General features: G+C 44.3%; 2 protein-coding genes across 5 annotated transcripts; one reads left to right on the forward strand and one right to left on the reverse strand.

Moving 5' to 3' along the window:
* Positions 1 to 332: 332 nt before the first annotated feature.
* dynlt3 (dynein light chain Tctex-type 3) lies at positions 333 to 16,411 on the reverse strand. Of its 4 annotated transcripts, XM_061791545.1 has the most exons (7): positions 16,272 to 16,411; positions 14,360 to 14,505; positions 5,192 to 5,399; positions 2,180 to 2,221; positions 1,954 to 2,077; positions 1,783 to 1,860; positions 333 to 765 (listed from the first exon to the last, which is right to left on the reverse strand). In XM_061791545.1, the coding sequence occupies exons 3-7, from the start codon at positions 5,192 to 5,194 to the stop codon at positions 695 to 697; spliced, it is 318 nt and encodes a 105-aa protein (XP_061647529.1). In that variant the 5' UTR covers positions 5,195 to 5,399; positions 14,360 to 14,505; positions 16,272 to 16,411; the 3' UTR covers positions 333 to 694. The 4 variants fall into 4 exon arrangements, 2 of the variants coding, with proteins under 2 accessions (XP_061647529.1, XP_061647528.1); XR_009791030.1 differs by lacking the exons at positions 5,192 to 5,399; positions 14,360 to 14,505; positions 16,272 to 16,411 and adding an exon at positions 3,605 to 3,728 and having other exon boundaries at positions 1,699 to 1,860; XR_009791029.1 differs by lacking the exons at positions 5,192 to 5,399; positions 14,360 to 14,505; positions 16,272 to 16,411 and adding an exon at positions 3,605 to 3,728 and having other exon boundaries at positions 1,675 to 1,860.
* Positions 5,725 to 27,551, forward strand: sytl5 (synaptotagmin-like 5). Its single transcript, XM_061791532.1, is given in 20 exon segments — positions 5,725 to 5,896; positions 14,309 to 14,534; positions 15,821 to 16,036; positions 16,328 to 16,440; positions 16,522 to 16,639; positions 16,739 to 16,879; positions 17,423 to 17,531; positions 17,615 to 17,744; positions 18,173 to 18,273; positions 19,808 to 19,903; positions 21,100 to 21,165; positions 21,482 to 21,586; positions 21,588 to 21,661; positions 22,837 to 22,939; positions 23,011 to 23,172; positions 23,247 to 23,355; positions 23,589 to 23,678; positions 23,681 to 23,726; positions 23,792 to 24,000; positions 24,918 to 27,551. Coding segments are annotated over 19 exon segments (2,256 nt in total). The 5' UTR covers positions 5,725 to 5,896; positions 14,309 to 14,418; the 3' UTR covers positions 25,070 to 27,551.
* The last annotated feature ends 65 nt before the right edge of the window (positions 27,552 to 27,616 follow it).

Genomic DNA, 27,616 nt, shown 5'->3' on the forward strand with positions numbered 1-27,616 from the left:
ATTGCAGGTTTCCTGCACGTTTGAGATCTCAAATTACGTACTCTTCCCAGACTTGGGGACGACGACGACAACAACATACATTTTGTGATATTGGAGTCATATAACATTCGGATTCTTTATATTACATGATGTGGCCAAATAAGTTTCCAGAAGATTGTAGCTAGGTAATGTAGCTCATGGAACGAAAGAGCGAAAGCCAGATGTCAAGATGACTTTGGTCCATTGTGATGTACAGGTTCGAAGTCACTGAAACCATTCATGAAGGTCTCATTTTTTTGTATCACAAAAGTCCTGAACTAAAATGGCACCTGTTAAAAAACAAAAGTAGTCAATATTTTGTAGACGGCCATTTAATTCTGGAACAAAACATTGCAATTCAGGATGTCTTCTTGAACACATTTGGACCAAACAAGCCATGCAAGTTAATAAATAACAACTGGTTTCTTTCCGCAGTTAAGGGCAGGCAAGCCGACGTCGGAACGTAACGACGGAGACGTCGCAAACGCGTGACAAGAGCTGAGGGCTCACCACGCAAGTGTTCAATTCGCATTGCGTCAGCTCCTCCAGGCGCCGTCCTGGAAAACGAGATTCCCTTCCGGCGGCAGGATGTTCGACCGACGGGAGAAATACCGGAAGCATTTCCGAGGCGGGCGGACGGACGGACGGACGGACGGTCACGGGGTTTTCGCTGCCGTTATATCGCGACGGCAAAGACGCTGACCACGCAGTACATGGTGCGGTTCTCCCATCGCACTGTGCAGCTTCCTGAAAAACAGATTTCATATAGCGCTTAACTTCTTTTTAGCTTCCTATAAGCCTTTTAAAATGTTCAAGTGTTAAGTCAGAACATTCCCTGTATAGTTAATACAGATTTGACCATGGTGGCAGTTTGACAGTTTGTAATTGATTACAGTGGAACCTCCAAACCGCTTCCCCTAAAATTCAACAATAAAATAAATATATAAAATATGCAGTGGTGCAAAGATTAATCCATGGTTTTTATGATGATAACGACTACTAGTTTATAGACAGTGTTTAACTTAAAATTGTCCAAATGTTCAACAGTATGTATTAATGATTATTCCATTCCATTTTCTGTACCGCTTCTCCTCGCTAGGGTCGCGGCCGTGCTGGAGCCTATCCCAGCTAGCATCGGGCGAGAGGCCATTTATTATAATAATAATAATAAAGCAGTCAATGTTAATAGTTTTATCATCAGAAAAGCAGGCAAATTATCTTTGTTTCATCAAAATAAGACATTTGCAAACATCTTTTTCTTTGCCAAAACAATGATCAACATTTTGGCCTATTTTCTTATGTTACAGACAAAACCAGACTGAAATAATGCCCTGTTTTTGAATAAAGGTGTGGAAATGATTTTATTTTATTTTATTTTTTTTTTCAATCCGATTCATCGCCTAATCAAAAAAACAAATGAATCGATTATTAAAATAATCGTGAGCTGCAGCCCTAAAACAAAAATGTCTCAAATGTCAAACAAAAGCAAATCTCGTCAGACTTGAGCAATGTGAGCATCAAAAGCAAAGCTGGGCAAACTTTTACAAAAGAGAGCCATATTCTCACGACACACCAAAAAAATAAAAAATAATAATAATTGATTAAGTATGGTTCATCAGTTAAAAATAAAAGAAAACTGTAAATTGGGGCACTCACATTCCTTTTGTGTTTTTGACATACTTGGCAAATAAAGTGGATTGTGATTCTGATTCATCATCCCGATGCCACTACTTTAGCAATCCAAGGTGACGGTTGCTCTCTCACCATCCGCGGTGTTGTCCCAGTAGCACGAATTTGCCGTGTGCAGACCGGCGCCGCTCTTCTGCATGACGGTGCAGTTAACTGCCAAAAACACACACACACACACACACACTTCACCCGCTGTATACACTTCCCGTACGTTAAACGTCGCTGCTGGCAAGCTGGCCAAGTCACCTATGTACTTGAAGGGGCGACCTTGTTTGACCAGCTGAGTCAGAGAGTGCTCCACGATGCCGGCGCTCCACTGGTTCACTTTGCTTTGACTGTAGTCCATGCCGCCGATGACGCCCTCGATGCACTGCGACGTCAACACGCGCACAACACAACACACAACTGCTGTGTCAGCGTCATTAAGGCGAACGTTGCCTGGAATCATTAAGAAGTGGGCGGTTCCGTTTACCTCTTTAATGTTGTTCGTGGCTTCGTCAGCATTGAAGACCACCTACGTGAAAAGTCAGTGGAATCGATTAGTTTGAAATTAAGTTTTATTGAACAGGACATAACATTATGACGTAAATGTCACATTGGTTTAATCAGATTTGAGGAACTCATATCCACTTAGCATTTTATTATCTTTAAAGGGGACACATGATACAAACTTTCCACGACCCTCGTGGGGATAAGCACTATTGAAAATCGATGGATGGACCTTTCGTGCATTCGCGGTTCGCTACGCATAAATGTACATACAGCAATTAGGGAACACGCCCTGTTGCGAAAAAAACAATGCATGTAATTGACACCCCCCTTCAAAAAAATAGATAACATTTAAAATTGTCGCTTAGTCAATAGGTGTCACTTCAACACAGCTCCTTGGTGCCATCTTGTAACATCTTCGGGTGTTTCCGGGAGCACATAAACCTCAAATATATACATTTTTCAGGAAAAAATGGAGGATATATAAAATAATAAAGTAAATAAAAAACACAAATAGGTGAATTCACAAGTAGCGAATAGATGAGGGGACACTGCATTCTATTCGCAGCACTGAGCATATTTTTGCGTGCCAGAAGAAGCCCTGACTAAAATAATTGGTGTCAAGGAAGCACATTGACGTGACACATCACAAGTGATAGACTCAAATCTTTGTATGTCAGGGAGGAGCTAAGTTTAGCCTGGGTCGTAGTGGAAGTTACAGAGAACCCCCCGTGCATGTTTTTGCCCTGCTGGGTGGTTATTTAAAACATTTCTTCCAAATAGAATCATCTGCAAAGCCATTTTTTAAAAAGGTAATGTTGTAAGAAGAGTTTGAAATGATATTAAACTGAGATGACGAGACCTCTTAAGACCCTGGTCGTCATGGTAACAAAAGCCAGGCTCGCCATTGGCCGAGCAGTATATGTAATATATAATTGTCCATATTTAGAGGGAGCTTAGCAGGGATATGGAAGCAGTGTGCACTACATTCGTTGGATTAGCAATAATAATGCTAGTGATGAGCTGTACTAACTGAATAATTGTACCCCCCCCTCCCCCCAAGCCCCCCAAAAAAACACTGTAGTAGCATTGTTGTTGTTTGCACACGGGAAGGGAAGGGGAGGGGCGCCTGCTCCTGCTGCTACTACTACTACTACTACGAGTACTTAGAAGCAATTTAACATATTCAGTATAGCCATCTTTTTCTACCAAGATGAAGCAAAAGTACAAGATTAAAAGTACTGCATTTCGTTTGTGTTGCGATTGTCGGGCGAGCCTCGCCCCACCCTGGCGACGCAACCGCCCTTTAGCTCCTCTAGCTGACCGATTAGCGAGCAAATAATGTTTTATTTTTTTTTCATCACAACACGCAGGGTTTTCACGTGACGGTTCATATCAACATAAATACCTCGTCGCCATTGTTATACTCGTCCATTTGTGGCCGGACTCGTCACCGCCGTCTCGCAATCGGTGAGTCGAGATTCGTCGTGTTGGTGCTTTTTGCGCATGCGTCAACCAACGAGCGCAGGAAAGAAGAGTCGAGCTGAAAATTTAGGCAGCCGGGCACTGCTACGGCGCCCCGTAGTGGCCATTTTCCGGCACTACTTCAATGACCTTAAAACCGGTGATTCTCAAAGTGTGGTACGCGGACTCCCTCTGGCGGTAGGTGGATGAATTACTGCACAAGTACACTTCAGTTGTATCGAACTTTTAAGATCAATACATTTGCATTTATTCTTTAAGAACTGCTTGTAGTTAGATACAATTTCTTATTTACCTTTTATATGCCATACATTTTTAGTTGAAGCATTTCTTAGGTCATTTTTTTACCTAAAATTCTTGAGTTTTGGCTTATAACATTTTGACTTTAGTCCTGTAAATTTGGACTTTACTGTCTTACATTACATTTGTTTCATGTAATATAATCACTTTATTGTTGTTTAATTTAGATGTTTTTTCGTCATAACCTTTTAACATATAGTATTGGAGTATTCCCTTTGGTCTCAGATAAGTTTAGATTTTTTTTGTAATATTTTGGCTTTATTCCTACAAATCCTAGCGTGTTGTTTTTACAACAATATCACAACTTTGTTATATGTATTTTTGTCATATTATTATGATTATGTATTGTTTTTCACGTAAAATTTGGACTTTATTCTTGGGAAAGAAATTTTTTTTTTCTTGTCATATTATCAACCATTGGAATGCAACTTCTGTCTTATTTTTGACAAATATTTAGGCCTACTCGGTTTCCGTATTTTAAAGTTGGTTATTATAGTGGAACTTGGAGAGCCAATTATGTTTTTTGTTTAGTACTTGGTGTAAAAAGTTTGAGATTCACTGCATTAGAACTGTTGACTACCTGAGGCCCCAACAGTACTCACTCCGTACTTGTACTGTAGAAGTACAGATACTTTCTTTTACATTTTTTTCCTTTCTTTTGTTTAAACAAAACTCGGGTAAACGTAGAAGTAGTAATTAAACTCCTGTGCTTACAAAGCCCAATTCCAATCAAGTTGGGACATTGTGTAAAACGTAAACAAAAAAAGATGATGATTTGTAAATTATTTTCAACCTATATATATATATTGAATACACTACAAAGATAAGATATTATAAAGTTCTTAATTCTTGTTCATTCTTAAAGCTTTGTAGATGGAATTAGTTCCCATTCTTGCTAGGTGTACAAACTCAGTTGCTCAACAGTCTGATGTCTCCATTGTCGTATTTTGCCCTTCATAATGCACCTGCACACATTTGCAATGGGAGACAGGTCTGGACTGCTGGCAGGCCAGTCTAGTACTTGCACTCTTGTACTGCCAAGCCACGCTGTTGCAACACGTGCGGAATGTGGCTCGGCATTGTCTCGCCGAAATAAGCGGGGACGTCCCTGAAAAAGATGTTGCTTGGATGGCAGCATATTTTGCTTCAAAACACGTATGTACCTTTCAGCATTAATAGTGATACATCACAAGTGACTCACACACCCCCATACCATCAAACATGCTGGCTTTGGAACTTTGCACTGATCACAATCCTGACGGTCCTTTTCCCCTTTGGCTCAGAGCACACGACGTCCATGAGTTCCCGAAGCAATTTAAAATGCAGACTCGTCAGACCGCAGCACACTTTTCCACTTTGCGTCAGTCCGTCTCAGAAGCGCTTGGGCCCACAGCAGTCCAGTTGCGATCCATTCGAATGCCCTGGGAATGAAATGACCCGGATGAAGGAGAATATTCTCCGGCGTGTACATAGGTAAACGTTAAAAAAAACAAAAACATACAGAAATATAAAAGTAAAACGTCACTTATAGTCACTGAAGAGTGGGTTGCATTGTGGTGGTCAAGACGACCACTTAAGATAAATATAATAATTAAACCTAATATAAGAGGCGTTTCTAATATCTGGGTGACCTTCTTTATTTTAACAGACAAACAAAAAGAACATGATTGTTATTATCCTCATTTTTATTCCAACTATGGCTTCCCAAGCGCACGCACGCACGCACACGCACGCCACGCCCCCTCCTGTCGAAACACCCTTCCAGTGGATGCGTGTCCTCCCACAGTGCACACCGAGGCGCGCCGAGAAGAACAACCCCCCGCACGGTCACCGACACCCGGACGAGCACGATCGCGTCCCTCGGGCCCTCGGAGCTCTCCTGCCGGCGTCGCTCTCCGCCCCCTCGCCGTCCCTTCGGGTAAGACGTGTCGCTCCCGGCGGGTCAAAACGCGCGAGAGATCATCGTCATCATCATCATCATCATCATAATAATAATAATAATAATAAAAACAACACGCTGGTGTTGTGTCAGTGACATATGGCAGCTGCTTTCGACTTGTTACTCTCGCCCCCCCCCCCCCCCCCCCCCCACCACCACTCTCGTGACGGGTGGATGAGAGGAGGGGCGCGATCACGTCCGCGCTCGGTCACCGGTGGGACCGGGGAAAGTTCGGCGGTTTTGCACAGGTGCAATGCAGCAAAAGAGCCCATTTTCTCGCCACGGCCGCTTCTGCCTCTGCCTCTGCCTCTGCTTCTGCTTCTGCTGCTGCTGCTGATGATGATGATGATGGTGGTGATGGTGGTGCATGTGGATCGTGAGGCGATACTAGTGTCAACTTTCCAGCGTCAAATGGATTCGGTTCGGGATGATTGTCGGAACGCTGCAGCACGTTCCATGATGGCATAACAGGTGCACGTTCACTGCTGAGTGCGAGTGATGCAGAGTTGCAGTGATCTTATGAGTTCCCCCCCCCCCCCCCCAAAAAAAAAAAAAAATTTCAATTAATAGTGCAATTGTTTATTTTCAAATGTATATAATTGATTTTGTATTTATTTACAAATAATTACAAACTGCGCATTGTTATCCTTGTGAAGAAAGAATGACTGCTCGGCGATAAATAAGGCTACTGTTAAATTCATCAGAAAATAATAATGACAATGATTTAAAACAAAAACAAAAAGTCAAAACAGATCCTCATAAAGGATTCAAATTGCGTGTTTTTTTGTTCATGAAGCATTTGTGCACATCCCAAGAAAACCCAGTTGTGTAGACGAGGCTCCCCGGTGACTGTGCGGCATCTCTGCTCCGTGCTGCTGCTCTCGAATAAGGGCTGAGGAGAAATATACTATCAAATCAAACGGAAGCTCGGTGTGGAAAGAAACAACAACGAGTGCATTTCACGTTTGCACAAAATTGTGCCACAGCGGCTGGCTGGCTCGGAGGCTGTCGGATGCTGAGCTCGGGGGGCGGGGGGGGGGGGACGAAGGATGGAGCGAGCCGGATGTGGAGCACGCGCCAGGCTGCCGAGGGAATAAAAGGGCTGCAAAGCCTGGGGACTCCCCTCGCTTCTTGACCGGATGTGTGTGGATGTGGGGGTGGACTAGAGGTCAGCGCATCTTCACCGCGGTCGGCATGTCCTGCAACGCCCCCCCTCCCCCCCCTCCCCAGCGACACATGGGATGCTGCCGCACCGAACACGTCTGATTGTGTCATACAGCGCGGGGTTTCCCTCCCTCCCACACACCCCGGTGCCTCCCCGCTCGCTTGGTATGCAGCCGCAAGCTTCCGCGGCCTCAGCCAGACACCGTGTGTCCCCCCACCCCCCTTTTCGGATTCATGCACGCTTTGATCGTTAGTTTTCTTCTTCTTCATGTCCAGCGTGTTGAACTTGATCAACTTGTGTAGTCTTGAAACGCATGAATGGATTTCACTGTTAAGCAGCAGAGATAGAGTGAATTGTGAGGCCCGAGGCGTTTGATCGATTCACACTCGGGACCGGCATAAATCGCGCGCGGCATGGCGGCGTGACTTTGCGCTAGATTGCTCTCGGCAATTTCGTAGACTAGCGCAGGCCGGCGGGTCTCAGAGTGGGCGGGCCGCGCCGCCGCGGGAGCGTTTGCAGCCGACGTCAGTCGCCGCCAATCAAAGCGGCTCCTCTCGTTCCCTTTCAATGCGGCGCAACTGACTTGTCTCGACGGAGACGTGGCGCCGTTGTCGTCGCGGAAGAGCACGATGCGTCATCGCAGCGTTGAGTGGAGCATTGTCACTGCTGACTGACCCTTATTGAACCCTTAGATACAGAATGAAGTTGTGAAACTCTTCCTCGATTGTGTCTGCCTGACTGTGTTATCCTGCCCCCGGTGGCCAAGTCGCACACACCAGAAGGTGCCGCAATGACTAAATTGTGATGCACAAACTGTTTAATTCTTTACATTGTATTTAATTATGTTCTTACTACATGTATAAATAAAGTATGATATTATAGAGTGTTTTTTTTCTCCAATTGAAAACATTACACTTTTCATTCCGATGGGTTTTCTGGGGACGTGGAAAAGGCTGAATGGCTTTTTTCTGGGAACCTCACTCCTTTATGATGATGATGATGATTTTCGGAATTTTCTAGATGAAATAGGATTGTTTTGTGGGAACATTATGGCTTTAAATCTTACTCCACCCCCCCCCCCCCCCCCCTCCCCCAACATTATGACGTTTCCTGATAATATTGCAACGTTAGTCTGAGAACTTTTCGCTAATTCGTAGTTTATCCTTGTAACAATATGATTACCATTTCACTTTGTCCTCGTAACGATGACTTTATTTTAGCGACTCGATTCACCAAAATCGCGTTAGATCCCCACGGCACAACTTAGACGTGATACGAGCGGGCCGAAGTTTAGAAGGCTTTTCTGCGCCTCAAGAGGTCACCCCGCCGAACGCACACCCTCGCTGCGCTGACACAGTCGCCGACGCTGTGCCTTTTTAAAGTCATGAACATTTGAAAAATAATTCATTCTTTTATTATAGGAAAATAGGACTATTTTTCTATATCATCTGGGAACTTTCCAAGAATTCCTCGAAAAAAATGAGTTTATTCTTTTTCATTCGAATATTATGACTTCATTTCTGTAATATGACAACTCATAGTGATAATAGAATTTCTTCTTGAAATAGTAATTATTTATTCAATTTCTTTCTCTCATAACTTTGTACTGCTAACTTTCCGACTCCTAACTTTTTGACTTTTTTTTTTCCTCATCATTACCACTTTTTCTTTTTTTTTTACTAGAAAAGAATCAAACTTTAGTTTTGGTAACATGTCAACATTTTCTAGAAATTACAACTTCATTCTTGGAACTTTGCAATGATTTCTAGAAAACATTTGTTCATCCTCGTGACATTACGACACATCTTTTTTTTCTAGAATACGACAACTTCATACTCCATTTCCAACTTTTCTAGATGAAATTTTACTTGATTATCATACTACTATGGCTTTTTTGTGTATTTGTATTTTCACACGGTTATGACTTTTTTCTCGTCTTTTTTTCTAGAAAAGTCGTTTGTTCTTAAAACATCACAACTTTTTCCTTGTCATACTGAACTTTTTCTAGAGAACAAATGTAACTTTTTGTATCATTGTGAGTTTATTCTCATATTACTGAATCCTTTCTGGAAAAAACAAAAAAAAAGAATCCCCTTCGACAGGAGCTTTCCTGTCTACGGAGACTGGCGCCCGACAATATCCTCATTATGAAAAGTGCATGAAATGACTGGCGCCATGTAATAAAACTGAATTAAAAAGAGCGACCGCCTTAATGTCGAAATCAGATGTATGACCAAGAGTGCCCACCAAGGTCACCGTAATACCGCCTGAGTGAAAATTCGCTACGTCGTGGTTGCCATGGCGATATAAACTGTTTAGCGGCGCGAGATGAGGATGGAGTGGAGCACCTCTCGACCTCTTTTTAGATGACGAAGACGGCGGCATGAATGCGACGCTGTGACGTACGTTGGGGGAAATGCATTTGTAATCGCGACGGCTTTGGCTGTTTTTCCTGTTTTGTTTTTTTGTTTTGGAGCAGTCGCAATGTGTTTGGGCGACGCCGAAGGGCTTTCTGCTCGTCACCACAAGCGCTGCAGCCGCTGCGGCTTTGTTTATGTGGCGTGATCCTCTTGGCTTCTCCTCAGTAAAGATCGAACTGAAGTTTGCAGAGCGACATCCTTGTGCTGCGAGTCCGCCTGGAATACACTGAATTGTTTACCTTGAAAATGCACCAAAGTATTGCAGCAGCAAAAAAACAAACAAATGATTTTCTGCTCGGGTAAACATTCAAAAAGTTTTCATGTAGCCGGTTTGACATGCATTCATGCTAAACTGCTTCAAGAAAAAAAATCTCAAAAAATTGAGATTTTTGAGTTGTTTTTTTTTTCTCAGAAATAAAAACATTTTTTCAGACTTTTTTAAATATGAATTCTTCTAGAGAAATTAAGAAAAAAAAAATAGGACTTTTGTTGCATTAAAAAAAAAATCCTCAATTACATTTTTCTTGTAACATCTTTATTCTCATATTATTGAGATTATTTTCTAAAAACAAAATCTTTTCGGACTTTTTTTCTAATAGTAAAAATAAGGCGTTATGTTCATGACATTACAAATTATCGAGAAAAACTTTTATTTCTTAAAAACATGACTTTTTATTTTAACCTACCTTTTCGTAACATTATGATGTCATATTCTGGCAAATTAGAATTTTAGTCCCCTAATACTGTATTACTGAATGTATTTCTGGAAAAATTGTGACCTTATTCTCATGACATTATAACATTTTTCTAGAAAAAAAATAGAGCCTTACCTTTATAACCTTACATTTAAAAAATAAGGCTTTTGTTGCATTATATTTCTATATTTCCCCTCCCCCATAACCTTACTTCTATTAATATTACTTCTTTCTAGAAAGAAAGAAACCTTACAATATTCTTGAACATTACAACTGTCCTCGAAAAGAAAACCATTTTATTTTATTCTTGTAATGTTCTGACTTTGAAAAAAAATATAACCATACATTCATAACTTGTATATTTTTTTTTTTTGACAAAATATAAACCTATAAATATACTTGGGCAATATTACAACATTTTCTCCAAAAATGTCTCTCTCGAAAAACATCACAGCTTGATTCTCGTATGGCTCGGACAAGAAATGTCATTATGTTATTGGCGTAGTTGTAACAAAACGGCTGATTTGAAAATATAAAAAACGCTATCTCGTGCTGCTTGAAAATCATCATTTTTGTAAAGAATGCCTTCAAGTGCTTTTGTGACCGAAATCAGAGCACTGACTCGCGTTTTCAAGTCGATGTTGAGCACGGTGGTGTGCCCATTACTTTTTCCCATCTGCTGATCGCAGCCACTAAAGCAATCATGCATTCCCCTTCCTGCGGCCCCCGCCTCTCCTTCTGCTGCTCCTTTTTTGGGCGGGGGGGTGGACTGGCACTCATTTCCTGAGCCGGCGCCGCCCTCTCTTTGCTTTTAATTAGTAGCCGTAAGGACACAAACGAGCCCTTAAGGGGACGAGTTCAGGCGGGTTCACGCGAGGACGACGAAGTCGCAGAAAGGCCGCACGTTGACGCAGCTACGACGACGAAACAAAAAAGTGCATTTCTTTGAGATTGGGGGAAAAAACAAACCAAAAAGTCATCAATCTTTGCCAACTGTGGGCATTTGAAGACCTTTAAGACTCTTTTGCGATTAAGGGCTATACAAATCAAGTTGACTTGAATGAATGCCTGTTCACAAACGGGTGTAATAAGCATTTTCATTGGCGATGAAGCAGAACATAAAAAGGGGCACTATCCAAAACTGCCCTTTTGAACAGCCTGCATTCCTATAGCTGAGATTTATTCATAATTATAATTTGACGTATGGAAATAGCGCTGTACCATGAAAACAAAAATGTTACAAAAAGTATACAGTACGTATACTGAAATCATGATGACCCCGTCTCGATTGACTACTTATTTTCGTAGTCGGTGTTAAATCTGGGCTTGTTTAGTTGAAAGTAAAGTTATTATTATTTGCGACGGACAGGGACTGAGATATTGAATTGCCTATTGATAGCGCAAGATGGCAGGAAATAACCACTTTTGTCTAAATGAAGCTTCTCAACTCATGTCAATATAGTTCCTTGGCATCTCGAGAGCATAAAATGGCGGCAGAGCACTAGTTTTGTCAAAATGAAGCTCCTCAACTCACTTTAACGGACACTATTTCCTTGGCACCAAAGCAATACCAAAGTCAGGCGAGTGAATCACTACATCGTCGGTGACGATATCCGATTGCATCTGGCGACATAGTTAGACGGGAGTGACGCATATCCGAGCTTGATCACATGGGAGCAAAACAAAGTGGAATTGTTTCATTTTCACTCTCCAACACAACGGCGTTTGAATCTTGTGCCGATGTCAACAATGTCAAACAAACGGCCCCTCGGAGGCAGGAGGTTTTGTGTTTGTCCCCTTCTTGTTTTCCAGCGGGGACGTGCAGGAGCAGCCTGAGGGCCTTGAGAGATCTTTTTAAAAAAAAAAAAGGCCGACAGGTGCGATGTGATAAAGGAGAGCAAGCCTTTTTTTTTGGGTTGGGCACATCAGCCAGCTGATGGCTCATGATCAGAGACACTAAAAAAAAAATCAAGTTTACCGAGGCCGGCCTTTTGTGTGTGTATATACAACGAGAAGAAGAAGACAGATGGCAAACTAATAGGGAGCACAGGAAGCGGCCGAAGTGCACAGAGATGTACCGTTGCGATAACGGTTCCAGTCTTGCTTCACTTCCTTAAAACCAGCTCAGAGGGCAACGTCGTCATTCATAGCTTCTCTTTTCAATTGGAAACTGAAACGAACCATTACATATTGGTAGTACAAATGCTACAAAATATCAGCATCGTCATATATTGCATTACGTCTCGCGGTACACCGACATCAGAAATCGTTACGAGTGCTGGTACACAATAGTGAAGTTTCTTTTTTTTTTTTACACTACTAATACACCAACGTCAGCTGTATATAAAAAGGATGGTACAAAATAGCAATATTGTTATAGATCACATCATGACCTTCCTTCTACAGTATCAACACACCGACATGATGATGTATTCATACCAGGAATGGAAATCATTATTGCCAAATACTGTATCACATTGTTACTTCTCATGATATCTATACACCAACATCAGTACTGTATGTCTCACGCTGCAGTTCAGCACCGATACGCTAACATCGTATATCAATACTAGGGCTGGTACAAAATATCAAAATTGGAATACGTGGATGTCGTATCGTTATCTCCCATACAGCAACATCATATAGCTATACTAGGGCTAGTCCAAATGAGCAATGTTGTGATGTATCACATCTTTGTCTCTCATTTTGCAGCATCAATAGGAGGTCAATTGTCCCAGGTAAAAAAGGTCAATATGAGAAGTAGTGACGGCTGATTTTCAAAAAAGTAAAGCTTCAAGTAGCTCATAATGAAACATCACTTTTCTACTCACTGGTCTGTTATGTTTTGTAGGAAATCCTCCTAAACGGTTGACAAGAAACAGTTTTGATGTTACCGTACAACTGTCATTGCATGTCCGAGTGTTTGCAATTTGGAGTCTTGAGCGTGCACCGCGTGCACCGGAGACGCAAAGGCGACCGCCGGGTGTCGCGCAGACTCGATTTAGCGGGAACCGATGGCGATGCATTTTGAATGTTTTCAACACTTCAATGTCCCTGTGTGTGTATGTACCGTATACAGTTATGTGCATGCGTTCGGGTCTCTGGCTGGGTTGCGAAGACCTGCTGGTTATTGGTCACAAATTCCTGCATTGATTAGTCAGGAGGAAGTCTTCGGCGCCACCTTCTTAATACTGAAAACTGTCAATCAAATGAGATCACTGTACGTAAAAATAAAGCCTTCACAAAGATGACACTGTCAGATTAGCGGTGCCGCCCTACCGTTTGCATGTGAACATGGCTGACCCGCGCTCAACGAATTCCAAAGGGGCACACGCGTGTCCCCTCCCCTGCTCAGCCTTCAAGTCGGTGACAAAAGGGTCATTATAGGCAGTGAGGCAAAGAAGACCCCGCTCGAGGGCTAGTTCTATGGAGTGGCTCCAGGAACCTTGGGGTGGGGCCCCGCGGCACTGCACACGTGTTAGAAGTGCCAACTGCCAAGAATTCAAGTTCAGATAGAAATGAGGAAAGACATGCGAGCGGCCGAGAAAAGGTTCAAAGCCGTAAGGTGCAATTGAAGACTACCGATTGTTTATTTCCTACTTGAAATTCCCTCCGTGGCGACTTAGAGGTGAAAGAAAATCTCCTCATTGATCAGAGCGCAGCTGCAGCTCAGCTCAAGAGGAGGCAGCGCGATCGTTGGTAACGTAGCCACGCGCCTTCCTAATTGGCGAGACGAGCGGAGGAACGAGAGAGGAGGAAAGCAAGCAGGACGGAAAGGATTGCAGGGGATGAAAGGAAAGCGTTCTCACGGGATGGCAAAGCTGCTCGCAATCAAGTCGAGACGCGGAAGCCCATTAGTGGGGTGTTGTTCTTTGAGATGCACTGTGTGTGTGTGTATTTTCTGCCATTGTCCTCAATACGTTTTGTGCGTCTAACGTTGCGGGTTCCCCAGCCCTACAATAGTGAGTGCAGTATCGTGGAAAATCCGAGATGCTCTGACAGCCATCATATTCCTATATCATCATTTCACACCTGAAAAGGCCAAGCACATCAAATCGGGATTTTCATTCTTGCAAATTACAGCTAAATGCGACTGATTTTTCCCCTGCAGAAGGTCGGACAACCATGTGAAGCTTAAAGCAATGGAAACAGAGGCGTCTACCTTCATGCGGCGTCCCCGCGGGGCCGATTCCGCCGCCTGCGCGTAGCCCCGAGGCAGCGATGGAGTCGGCCGATGACCTGAACCTCTCCTTCCTGCTGGAGCACGAGCGAGACAGCATCCTGAAGGTGCTGCAGAAGGACGAGAAGCTGAGGAAGCGAGAGGAGAAGAGGATACGGTGAGAATGTTCGTCTCGCTGTCAAGCCAATGCAGGGGTGTCAAACATACGGCCCGCGCGCAAAAAAATCGGACTCATAGGACGACAATGTGGTGGTATGGGGTTGGGAAGAATTTTGTCAATTATTATGAAAATGGAGTGAAAATAATTCCTACTGCAATACCGTATTTTTGGGGTTCCACATCCCTATGTTGAATTCCCAAGTTTGATCCTTTTGTATAGTACAATCACTGCGATCAGTTATGAATATAAGTTATAAGAACTAAATGTTCCTGAAACTTTAGGTGGAAATTCAGATGATCAATTTGCACCAAAAGGAGTATTGTGTAAATTTTGTTCTGGAGTAATTCATCTGGGCCAAAAGAAGTTCCTGCTTGTATTTTTGAGAGGTTCAGGAACCTTTGGGATGAGGTCTCGTTCCTGAGACGGGCCCCGGTGGACCGCGTCCGGGCAAGGGACCACAAGTACCAGGAACAAAAATTTACTGGAAATTGAGGTAAAAGTTTATCACGGCTCAAATATGACCTCGCTTTGGCAGTAGTACTTTGGAGCGATTCAGGAACCTTTGACCTGGAGTCTCCTGTGTCGCTCATATCTGCTCCAAACCTTTTAGTACCAGAAAATTCTAATGGCCTAACCAAAAGTTCATAGAACTTCAAACTTTAGGGATGCACGGTAACTGTCAGGACTGATAATTATCGGAGCAATATTGGAAAAAATGACGTCGCACCGATAGATCCGATATTAAAAAAACGGTAACAAGAGTCTTCTGATTCAGCGGCGCGCTGTTCGCCAACGGCTAGCCAAGCGACTGCTGCTGCATCGGCTCGTGACAGTCAAACCGAAAATTCTTCGCCTACAACACCAAAAAAGAGTCAATATCCGCATATGATCGCCAGCGCTTGCTGAAATTACGATCATTGACTTTGAGTTCGGAACTACGACGCTCATGAATGTTTACGTCGTCCGGAGCGCGACCTACGAAGCAGTGGTCTCGCTTAGCGGCTCAAGCCGAAAGAGGCGCAAGCGGGGCGGCTTGGCCTGCATGCAGAAGTTCGGTTGTCGTGGTGGGCTAACTGCTAGCGTAGAAGCTAACGCCGTTCCTATCCATCTTCCTTTCCATCCTTCGCTCACTGGACAATAAATTCATACATAGGCCATTTACGTAAATCGGTTACGGCGCACACGTCACTACAAGACGACGTGAGCACGGGCTGAGAATGTTCGTTGGTGGTCTTCATCTCGCTTGGCGTCCAGCTGTCACGTTGCTGCGCTCTCCCCAACAGGAAGTTGAAGAACGAGCTGCTGGAGATCAAACGCAAAGGCTCCCGGCCGCCGCGGGAGTCGGCGGAGCGTCGGTGCGCTCGCTGCGTCAAGACGCTGGGCCTAATCTTCGACCGCGGCGAGCTATGCGACGAGTGCCAGCTGCGCGTGTGCAGCGAGTGCCGCGTCTCCACTCCCAAGCGCCGCCGGTGGAGGTGTAACGTGTGCGCGAAGATCTCGTAAGTGTCGACGACTACTTTGTGTGGATTGAGTTGGCGAAATTCCTTTCCTTCACAATGTATTCTTTCATTGTTCCATATCTCTGGTGTACCTTCTCTGAGATCTCATTGTTTGTGTTATCCAAGGACATTCCCAAGCGGGCTACCACAGCTGTCTGCGTAGCTTCTGGGAAATAAAAAACCCATAAAGACAAGATTGTTTCCTTAATTACACTACAAAAGGGGAATTTCTCACACAGTATGTGTGTGCATGCGGACACGTTGAGCTTGTTGTTTCCATCGCGGGTGCAGGGAGTTGAAGGTGGTGACGGGCGAGTGGTTCCTGGAGGAGCGATCGAAGCGTTTTGAGCACAAACTGTTGAGCAGTGACGTGGTTAAGCAAACAATCCTGAGGAGCCCGACAGGTGAGTTTGACTCATGCACTTGGCGCCGTGTCGGGCCTTTTCGAAACCGCCGCATCCGTCCTCCGTGTGTGCGATCCCAAGCCGCGGAGGATGGAAAGTCCCCGGAGAAGTTGACGCTCCGTCCTGAGGCGGGGCCGTCCGAGACGCCGAAATCCAGCAGGACTTCCAAACGTGTTGTGGATGGACTGAGAAAGAGAGGGTAAGACTGAAGACATTTGTTTGGAATAAGCTCAAATATATATATAGTTTTCTGCAAACAATTTTCTTACAAAAATAAATGTACATCTGCCCTGTGCAGGAGGATCAGGATGGATAAAGTGGGCAGCAGACACTTGAGGTCAGAAAACGGCGTCGGCGGCCTCAACGTCAAATCCGCTTCGGACGGAGACGCTCGCAGCGTGCGAAGCGTTCGCTCCGCTCCGGATTATCATGCAAACAGGTGTGTGTCGAAAATGGCGTCAACATTAGGTGCACACAAAACAGATTTTGTTGCAAACCCATTTCAAAACACTGCCTTTAAAAATAGATGTTGAAAAAAACTGAGGCAAAGACTCCACTAACAACCCAGGCTAAACTTAGCTCCTCCCTGACACACAACGATGTCAGTCTCTCAGCCGAGATGGGTCACGTCAACATACTTCCTTGACACTAATTGCTGCTTTCCTATGAGCCAGGGCTTGGGCACATCTTAGCTGAGGACAGGTGTCACACAAACATGTTTAAAAAATACAGGGAAACCCTCTATTTGCGGGGGTTAGGGACCGAGCAAACATTAGTGAGTCATTGACCCCGAGTTTTCCGGTGAATAACAGAGAATAAATAAATTAATCAAAACTAAATAAATCTGCCAATCGGTGAATTTGCAAATGCCGAACCACAACTAGGCCGAGGTTCAACGTCTGACTCTTCCTATCACGCCAAACACAACGTTTTGATCATAGAAGTGGCATTTTACGACGTCCTCCGTTCTTGTGTCTTTCAGCAAAGTCACTTCGGCGTTGGACCCCTCCGGCGCGCCGACCGCGCTCAACAACCGACGTTCCGAAACTCCCGACAGATATTCCACCGCCAGCAGCAACCGGAGGGTCAGGGTTAGCTAACGCATCCACATGCACACACACGATCGTGGAGCCGTCCCGGTTCATCGATTTGAACGGCCGCCTTGTTTGTGTAGCCGGACGGAGCCGAGAGCGTTTGCAGCTTCCACTCCAGCGGCAGCGCGCCTGAGAAGAAAGCCTCAGGGAATCACGGGAGAGGCGACGGTGCTCCGACCATTTCCGTGTCCCGGGCTTCGGTGTCGTCAGGTTGGTACTGTAAACGCAGTCTAATGAGATCCCATACACGTTTTCATTATTATTATTATTATTATTATTATTATTAGAAACAGCTCTCAAATGATGCAGCGCAGGCTACAAGCACCGTAATAAACGCATAGTTAAACTGACACTTGTATCCCCTCCAGTAACAGCTGCTGCTATGAAGTGTGCATAGTTCCTAAGTAACCCCAGCTGTCTATAAAAGAGGTTGTAAAAGGTCGCATCTGCGCATTTCACTTATATTTATACGCCACCAATTCTGTCCAAGCAGCTGTCATAGCACATCTTTTTGAAGTCCTCTTTTAGCGCACAAATTGAACTCTTATCTCAAGGCACCATTGCACATAGATATTTTTGCATTCTTTGATTTCGATATTTATAATAAAGGCTCAGTCTATTCTTGTCTTCTCAATCAGATCACAGTCGCTCCGAGATGGACCTATCGGCTGCGAGTTCAGAACACAGTGACGACACCTTCAGCCTCAGAAGCCGCTCTGTGCCCGGCCTCAATGAGACAGTAAGTTGGCATGGCTACATTGTCAGGCTGACCACCGTAATGTGGAAAGTGTACGATGCCTCACCAGGCTTCACTTTGCCACCACGATTAACATGTAAACAAGCACAGGACAGGGAGGAAAAAGTAAGTGAACCCTTGCATGTAATAACTGGTTGACCTACTTTGGTAGTGATAACCGCAACCAAATATTTCCTGTAGTTGCAGATCAGACGTACAGGATGCATTTGGGGCAAAACATTCTTGGGATGTCTGGTGTGAATTGCTCTCGAGGTCATTCCACAGCATTTCTATCACATTGAGGTCGGGACTTTGATTGGACCTCTCCAGAACACGCATTTTTTTCTTATGAAGCCATTCTGTTGTCGATTTGTTTCTATGCTTTGGATCATTGTTTTGTTGCAACACCCAATCTATTTTGAGCTTCAACTGTTGGACAGATGGCCTCAAGTTCCTATTTTGATAGACTTGATCAAATTCATTTTTCCATTGATGATAGCAATCTGTCCAGGCCCTGAGGTAGAAAAGCACCCCCATATCATGATGCTCCCTCCACCATGCTTCACATTTGGGATAAGGTGTTGATGTTGGTGTGCTGTGCCATTTTCCCTGCACACATGACGTGTGTTCCTCCCAAACAATTCAACTTTGGTTTCCTGTCCACAGAATGAGAATGTTTTGATCACATTATGCAGAAATTCAAGAAATTGCAAAGGGTTCACATAATTTTTCCTCCCACTGTAATTATATGGGGATGGCATTACTTGTATGTATTTGATAAACCATTGACACTTTTTGGATCACATTACAGAACATTTACAGAATTTATTACAATTATATTTAATGACTCCAGACGGCGTGTTATGTTTGTTTTATTCAACTATTTCTGATGCTTGACACTTTTTGACCATTTTAAATATTATTTAAATGTATATATGTTACTATAATTTTAAGGCTAAAGGATTCTTCCTGTTTTATAGTATTTTATTTAATAACCTTTAAGCTTTGACAATTATTGGAGTACATTAGACATTTCCATTGAAATGTGTTATTATCCATATGATTCCCGCCCACCCTCCCCATTCATCCATCAATCCATCCATTTTCAATGCAGAACATGCAGACAAGCAACCATTCACAGCCACACTGACACCTATTGTGAATTCAGTCTTCAATTTACCTAAAATGCATGTTTTGGAAATTGTACTTCTTTTATTTTCCAACCGAGACACCTATCGGACTCCTTTCATGATTTATGTATTATATCTTTAGTTCCATTCCCAACAAATGCAATTGCATTTTTGTTTTGTTTTGAGGGAATGGTGAGTGTGCTCAGTCTACAGCCTGAGGGGGTTGCGCACAGTAATTGCCAAACAGGCCAAGAAATAATCACACAGTGTCCTGGCCCGTCTCATTGACTTTATGGAAGTTGACTAAATGCACGCACGCACACACACACACACACACACCGTTGCAGTGGCCAACTGCCTAGGGGCCATCTCTCTCTGTCTTCTCATTCGATGTGACGGTTCCGCAGGAGTTCTCCGACCAGGAGGCCGAGGAAGACATCGACGCCCTGATGTCGGCCCACAGCCGGACGGCCGGACGCCGCCTCGGCAACGCCGTGTCCACGGTAACGGCGCCACCTCTTTTGAACTGGCACTAACAGCACGTGTATGTATGCAACCTCGTGGTGCTGTGCAAACATGTGCATGGTCGCTGGGTGTGTGCAACACCTGTTGTGTGTGTTGACTGTCTAAATAGGCAGGGAGCTTTAAGGCATCACGCACGCACGCACGCACGCACGCACGCACTCTTCCACCTAACTCCGCAGTGTTGTTTTATGATATGATAACATTTATTGTGGCGTGTCCCACAGTTATACACACCTTACAGATACGTTTGTTGAGGGTGTGCGTGTGTGCACTATGTGGTTCATCGTAACCAACACACAGGACCTAATATTATGAAGTAGACAAATAGCAAAATAGTCACATACAATTATAAAAAAGCTGTAAAGTTACAATATCACAAGAAATAGGTTTTCTTTTTTTGAAAGTTGTAATTTCATTTATTATACTCATGATTGTCTCTCAGGGGGAAATCCAACTCACACTCACACAACACAAAGAACCGGATCAGGCGCGAGATGTCAGAGTGGAAGGCAAACGCAAACAGTGCTGCACCGCCCAAACTTGAGCAGTGCTTCGCAAACGTCTTCCGCCAAGTACCGCCTCGCAAAATACGAAGCTCTCCCAGTACCACCACCAAGACCAACATAAAATGCACATCAAATACTGTATTCTATTCCTAAAGTATATTTCATATTATTGTGAGCCACTGTAACAGTTGGCACACTTTGAACATTAACACTGCGCTTAAATATAGGACAATAAAAGCAGTACTTGAATAATGTTTCAATTTGTGACAATAACGTCAATGTAAATGCGGTGGTGTGAAAAAAGAGTTTGCCCCCTTTCGGATTTCATTTCTTTCTTAAGACTTTTTCCACAACAATGTTTATGGACGAAATGTCTTCTGATTCATACGAAGGAGGAAGGAAGTGGCCTTCGATGTGATTATGTGCGCTCGCGCCGATTCCGCGGCCAATTCCGGATGAGCTGTAATCTCGGTGGCTTGCTTCTGATAATCGCCATGGTAACCGAGCGTCACGTCGTTTGTGGACGCGCTGCCGGCGATCTCCGCAGCCCCGACGGGCTGATGGCGGTGCCGGGGGTTGCTTGTGCTTAGTTTCTGTCTCTTCTACTAACACGTCCAAAAGGCTGAGTTCTATTCTTTCTCTCTTTTTTCTTCCTAACCCTGCGCTAGTCTTCCCCTCCTGCCTCAGAGAGGAGGTGGGCCTTCCTCAATGTCCCCGACTCGGACGCTGAGACAGTAAGGCTCCCTGCTCCACTTCCCCCCCCCCCAACTCATAGTGCATGCGAAGCTAATAAAAAAGAAAAACACTGCAGACCCTGACGCTGAACTTTGACATTGTCGTAGTGTATCTAAATAGTTTCTTTAACCTTTACATACGTTACATTTGACCCGAACAGCATGAAAGTTTCCAAAATGAATGTCTTCCTGTTCAAAATGTACCGAGCAACTTGAAGGCGTCAATGAACTCACCTCACCGTCGCTCCTCTTTCCCGCCCTTCGGCGACCTCTCGGGCCAACACGGACCTGTGCCTCTCTTGTCTGCGCCCACCAGAGTAGCATCAGCAGTATGATGAGCATGTACAGCGAGACGGGCGACTACGGCAACGCCCGCATCAGCGGCGAGATCCTGTTGAACATCAGCTACAGCTACAAGACGGGGCGCCCTCAACGTGCTGGTCAAAGAGTGTCGCAATCTGGCCACGGGGGACGAGAGGAGGCAACGCACTGACGCGTGAGACACACGCACAAACAATTTTACTATTAATGTTATGTTAGCATAAGAAGGCTCAATTTGTTTCCGTCAATGACGTGTTGGCAACAAAATACTCGACCGTATTATTAAGCTGGCGTTGGGGTTCATGTTTAGGGTTAGTGCTGAGGTTTAAGGTTGGGGTGAGGGTTAAACAAACCAACTGGCTTCTCCAGATCAGATAGATTTCTTTGCAGTAACCCAGTCATTGTTTGTTTGCCTCCTCCACGATCGCTGCCAATTCCGACACTTCGAACTTCCATGTTGCGCTTGAGGTGCTCTCCATAATGGCCTATGGTGAAAACCATGAGAGCCACTTAAAGCACAGCATTCTCTTAAAAAAAAACAAAAAAACAGCAGTCGCCACCACTTTTACGCCTGCTGCCAACTGCAGTCGCACAATCGCTTAGCGTGAGTAAACACGCAATTGAAAAGATGGCAATCTTAGTAGATCACGTGCAAAATGTCCGCCAACAGCGCGCGCAGGCTGTAAGAGCAAACACCCAATTTGCACTCTTGGAGGTCTTGGTTCATCAAGCCCACAGTGGGTTGAGTGGTTATGGTTAGCTTTGACGGTTAGTCGTTCAGGTTAGGCGTTACTGTTGGGCTTAGTGACTAGGTTTAATAGTTCTGGTCGGGGATCGGGTTAGTGGTTTAGGATTAGGTTCAGTGGTTAGGGTTTATTTCGCGGGTTATGGTTAGTGTTAGAGTCGGGTTCAATGGTAAGGTATACGGTTTTTAGTGGTTATAGTTAAGTTTGATGGTTCATGGTTAGGGTGATGGGTTATGGTTAGTGTGAGTGGTCAGGATCAGGTTAGGGGTTGTTATGGGTTAGGATTAGTGTTTAGGCTTAGCATTAGGTTTAGAGTTATTGGTTATGGTTAGTGGTTGCAGTTAAAGTAGGGTTAGGATTGGGGTTAGTACATTACTAACTGAAGTTCTGCATGACGCCAAGCAAAGTTTCCCACTTTTGCGTGATCAAGTTCAGAATTGTCCAACCTCGACTTTTGAGGTTTGAGTGACGCAGCAAAACTTTGGCCATGATAAAAAAAACCTGACGATTAAACATAAAGCATTTTGGAAGTCGTCACTTTTAGAAAGCCACAATCAGATCGCACACACAAAAAGAAATAGCGAGCGTGTGTGTTTCCTGACAGGTACGTGAAGACGTACCTGCTGCCGGACATGTCGCGCCAGAGCAAGAGGAAGACGAGCGTCAAGGCCAACAGCATCAATCCTGTTTTTAACGAGAACCTGAGGGTGTGCGCATTTCATCCACATATCGCGTTAGTTCGATTCAACGCTGACTGGCATCTTCTTCGTTGGTGTAGTATGTGATCAGCCACTCGCAGCTGGAAGCGCGTACCCTGCAAGTGTCAGTGTGGCACCACGACCGCTTCGGGCACAACAGCTTCCTCGGAGAAGCGGAGCTGACTTTTGACTCCTGGGAGTTCGATTCCCAATTAGATGAGTGGTTCGCTCTGCAGCCCAAGGTAGCCAACTCCACTCCTCAAGTCTTCTCCCTTCGCAAAGTGCAAAACATACGAGTGACGACGTGTTTGCGCAGCTGGAGAACAGCATGGAGGCCACCGTGCAGTACAAAGGAGAACTGACCGTGGTATTGAAGTACATTCCTGCAGAGAAGAACCTCATGCTGCCTCTGGACCAAGTACAAGGTATATTCACAACTACAGTACTAGAAGTAAGAACATTTGGGGATGGGCCCAACCCGAGCCCAGACCTAAATCCTGGTGAAAATGTGTGCAGTGAGCTGAAGGGGCCTTCAAACAACGGACGCGTTGGCAATGTGACCCATTGTGGGCGCTTTCGCGAGGAAGCATGTGCCAAATATTGTTTGTTTTATTGTATTTGTTGGGTGCTAAAAAAAAAGTCTGTCGGCTTCCTGCAGTCAAGAAAGGCTTCCTGAAAGGCAAGAAGAAGAGCACCTTCACACCACCCAAAGGGGGCATGGTTGAGCTGCTCGTCAAGGGGGCCAAAAATTAACTGCTGTCAAGTCCGGAGGAACGTCTGATCCTTTCGTCAAAGGGTGAGAGCATAACCGCGTTATGGCTGTCGCAATCAGTCAGTTACCGTGCATGTTACCGTGTGTAGTTACCTCCTGCCGGACAGCAAGAAGTCCACTAAGCACAAGACGGCGGTGGAGCGTCGCACGGTGAACCCGCAGTGGAACCACACTTTCACCTACTGCGGTCTGCAGCCAGGAGACCTCGACAACGTGTGTCTGGAGCTCACCGTGTGGGACAAGGAGGCCCTGGCCAGCAATGTCTTCCTGGGCGGAGTCAGGCTGGGGGCTGGAACAGGTGGGCGCGAGACGGCGACAGTTCAATGCAGAGGGGGGCAAAGGTTTAGGGTTAGGGGGATACAGAAGGCAGGCTCCGTTCTTCAATCCGGCCCACCGAGTATTTACGTCATCCAGAGTCCTGTCATATTTCGTACATTCATTTAGCTTTTTTTCCCCTCGAATTGCTTCATTATTTTTCAAGAATAAAATTAGAAACTATTGGCACTTATGTACGTAAACACTACAGTGCCTGGATGTCAAATAAACAATGTCGCAAGTACTTCTAGATTTGTTTCAACTTTGTTAAATCATTGTAAATAATAAGCTAAAATAAATGTAACCTCATCTACAAAGGACCCATGTGACGGTTTTAAAAAAAACTTGAGGAAACAAGTTTGCAAGTTTGTCCAACAATGGGGAAAAAAAAAAAAAAAAAAAAGCTAAATAACACTTTTACGTTCGATTATCTATGCGCACATTAGATGATAGGGAATGATTTAAGACACGGTGGATTGTACGGGAGGGTTGAAATATTTTTTGTTTTTATTGTGACGTAAACTTAGCGAAAATGAACGGACGGCTGTCACTTTGCTACTGCACATAAATCTAAGCTATTATTTATTCATATTAATTCCATGCACAACTCTCGCAGGCAGCATTTTGTTCTCGCCAATGTGACTCCGGAATGGAAACAGGAGTTCAGAACATGCGTCCAGCTTCAATCTTTGTGTGAAGTTTCAAAGCAACATACTGTATCAAAGTCTAAAAATGTAATCATAGAGTTTGACTCGGTTCCTACAGTACATTTGATCAATGGCCTGATGTGTTATAAGTCACTTTAATCAGTTCACATCACCCCCGTAACACAATAAAGATGTTGTGTGGTTTTTTCTCTCTCTCTCTCTCTCTCTCTCTCTCTCTACTCCTCGCCTCCAGGCACAAGTTACGGGAACGAGGTGGACTGGATGGACTCGTACGGGGAGGAGCGGCGACTGTGGCAGCGCATGATCGAAAATCCAGAAGCGCCCCAGGAGTGTACGCTCATGCTGAGGTCCAGCATGCGCAAGTGCACCACATGCACCGCGTGAGCCCGGATGGATTACAAACACGAGACGTGTTTCCAAACAGGCGGTACAGTACAGCTCGGAAGAGTAAAACGCCATCTGGCTTGTATTTGGACCCTGTTGTACCACTCGGTTTCGTCTGGGAACCAAACACGAGTCTTTCGCACTGAGATCTCGCAAACATTTGTTGTTGTTTTTTAAGCAGAACCCATGGAAGGCAGGTTATTGCCGCATCTGTGTGCCCTTCCCACACTGCAAAAACTGGGCTTCATTTAAGCAACGTTCTCTGCCAATTGAAGAGGAAAACTTCACTACGTAGCTAGCCTCAAAAACCTCCCGCGATGTCTTAAAACTAGCGCATTTGTACTACAGTATCCTGATGGGACAAGCTGAAAGTCGCAACAACAACTTGGAATTATATAAATGTGTTTCAGATCGTCCCATCGGGGGTCTTTATTCTTTATATTTTGTCTTCATTTCAGAGATGCATTGTTGTTTCGAGTTTAGCTTTTGCTGTGTGGATGTGTGACAACGTCAGAGCCGGAACAGAAGAACCTGGGATTGATCCGTCTTTGCCTTTTCTGCATTAACCACTAAAGGCTGAATATTGCCGCAACTATGCGCGATAGATTGAGATGTGTGACGACATCAGCACAAAGTGGTGCATCGGCGCCATAACAGAAGAACGTATTTTTCTGTCTCTGCCATTTACCCAAAACCCAGCAAGGCGGGATGCTAATTGTTATTATTATTATTATTTTTATTTTTTTTTCTCCCTTGGAGTCTCTTTCACGCACAGATCTCGCTAAATTGCTCTGCTGGCTGTTACAGCGCTGAGACTACCTCAGAACACAGAACTACACTGAACAGCAAGACGAGGAAAAAAAAAAATCATTTTTAACATCTAGCTAACTATGGCTGACACGGCCTTTTTTTTTTTTTTTTTAAATAAATACAAGACATGAGTCAAAGCACTGACAAATGGTAGCGAAGGCACCCCCGTGAGCAAGCCACCTCTGCTTTGAAGCACATACTTGCAAGTACAATGAGTGAACGTGTCTGTTTTTCACCGTTGAGATAGCTAGCTAGCGAGCTAGCTTTCCATTTCCAAGAAGCTCTTTAACACAATAGCAAAGCACCTACGGCAAATGCAAATACAGCGGTACCTTGACTTACCAGTGCCCCAACTTGCTTGGTGGATTATTATTATTATTTTTGGGTTCAAGCTTCAAATACGTTGCTGCTCAAGTGAAGTGAAAAATAATAATGGTAGTAATGCCCTCACATGCGGACAATGAGAGCAACATTAGCCGAGGAACTTGCAGCTGTTGATTGGATGGGACAAACTGTCAAACACACAAAAACGAGGGGCAGTCAAAAAGTAATGAGCCCAATTTAATTTCACCTACTAACAATTGTTTTTTTTCCCCCTGAAATGTTCACAGTTTGTAGTTTAAATAGTTGTTTGGAAGTTTATTTTAAAAAAATAAAAATAAAAATGTTTCTTCCTGTCAGCCATTTTTGGAACTGCTGTCATTGGTGGAAGCAGAGAGCGGTGATTGGACATCTCGCTTTGGATGGGGGAAGCCCTACTCAACATTTTCAAAAGGTTACTAAATGTGAATGAGGGAAGCTCCAGGAGGCTACAGCACAGTCAAAAAGTCAAAGGCCTCCGTGACCATCTTCGGCAGTTAATCGTGGGACTCGCGCGATGGTCCAGAGTCACCGTTTGTCCATCCCTTATCCCCTCTGAATTAAACTCGTATGTCAAGGCACAGCCGCTACACGTTTGGTAGTTGCAGATGCATCGGACATTCGGTTGACGTGTCGTCGTCGTGAGCATCTCAGCATGCTAATGTTAGCATTTAGCTCAAAGCACCACCGTGCCTATAAAGCACAAGCTCACACTGCGCAGTCTCGCTGGCATGATTTTGTCTCTCCTCGACCTTTAGATTCAATAGATTGTAACTCATTGATCAATATTTCTTTGAGGACATTCCGTGCCTGCTTTGGAAGGGAAAAAAAAATATCTGGCAAAAGCAAGTACCTGACTTAATCCAGCGTCGATGTAAATGTAGATAACACTGTATCAGTGTGACCAATTAGCTGCATGCTCGTAGAGGGAAACATGAACAAAAGAGCACACGGGAAGTTGAGCACTGATAAACCACATCGTCGCAGGACTGTGATGGCGACGCTTCCATCTGAGAGGGCTCGCTGGCCACTTACAAAAAAAAACATGGCGCCGAATGAACCCCGTACAAGCGTTTTCCAATGATTATAACGAATGCCAGTATGTGTGCGTGTGATAACATACCATTCCTGCACTACTATTAATAATAAATGTACGACATGATTTTAGATGACAAGCTCATGCAATACCAGACTGCCGACTTTTGATGTACAGCATGTGTTAGCTTGTGTGTCTGGTTTCTAATGTGTCTAAATCTATTTCATCCCAATGCAAGAATATTTTGAAAAGAAACAATAAAAGCCATTACACCGATTGCTTGGCTCACTACGTTGCTATTAAGACTATTAGACGAAATGAAATCTTGGATATTTAAACGC

The sequence above is a fragment of the Phyllopteryx taeniolatus genome, chromosome 12 (genome assembly GCF_024500385.1).
Source record: "Phyllopteryx taeniolatus isolate TA_2022b chromosome 12, UOR_Ptae_1.2, whole genome shotgun sequence".
Lineage (NCBI taxonomy): Eukaryota > Metazoa > Chordata > Actinopteri > Syngnathiformes > Syngnathidae > Phyllopteryx > Phyllopteryx taeniolatus.

What these genes read in the sequence shown, in the direction of transcription:
- dynlt3 (XM_061791544.1), bottom strand. Translation starts at nt 3,631, where the DNA reads ATGGACGAGTATAACAATGGCGACGAG. An exon ending in AGTATAACAATGGCGACGAG is followed by an intron (nt 2,222 to 3,604) that starts GTATTTATGTTG and finishes CTTTTCACGTAG; the next exon opens with GTGGTCTTCAATGCTGACGA. An exon ending in TCGCCCCTTCAAGTACATAG is followed by an intron (nt 1,861 to 1,953) that starts GTGACTTGGCCA and finishes TGTTTTTGGCAG; the next exon opens with TTAACTGCACCGTCATGCAG.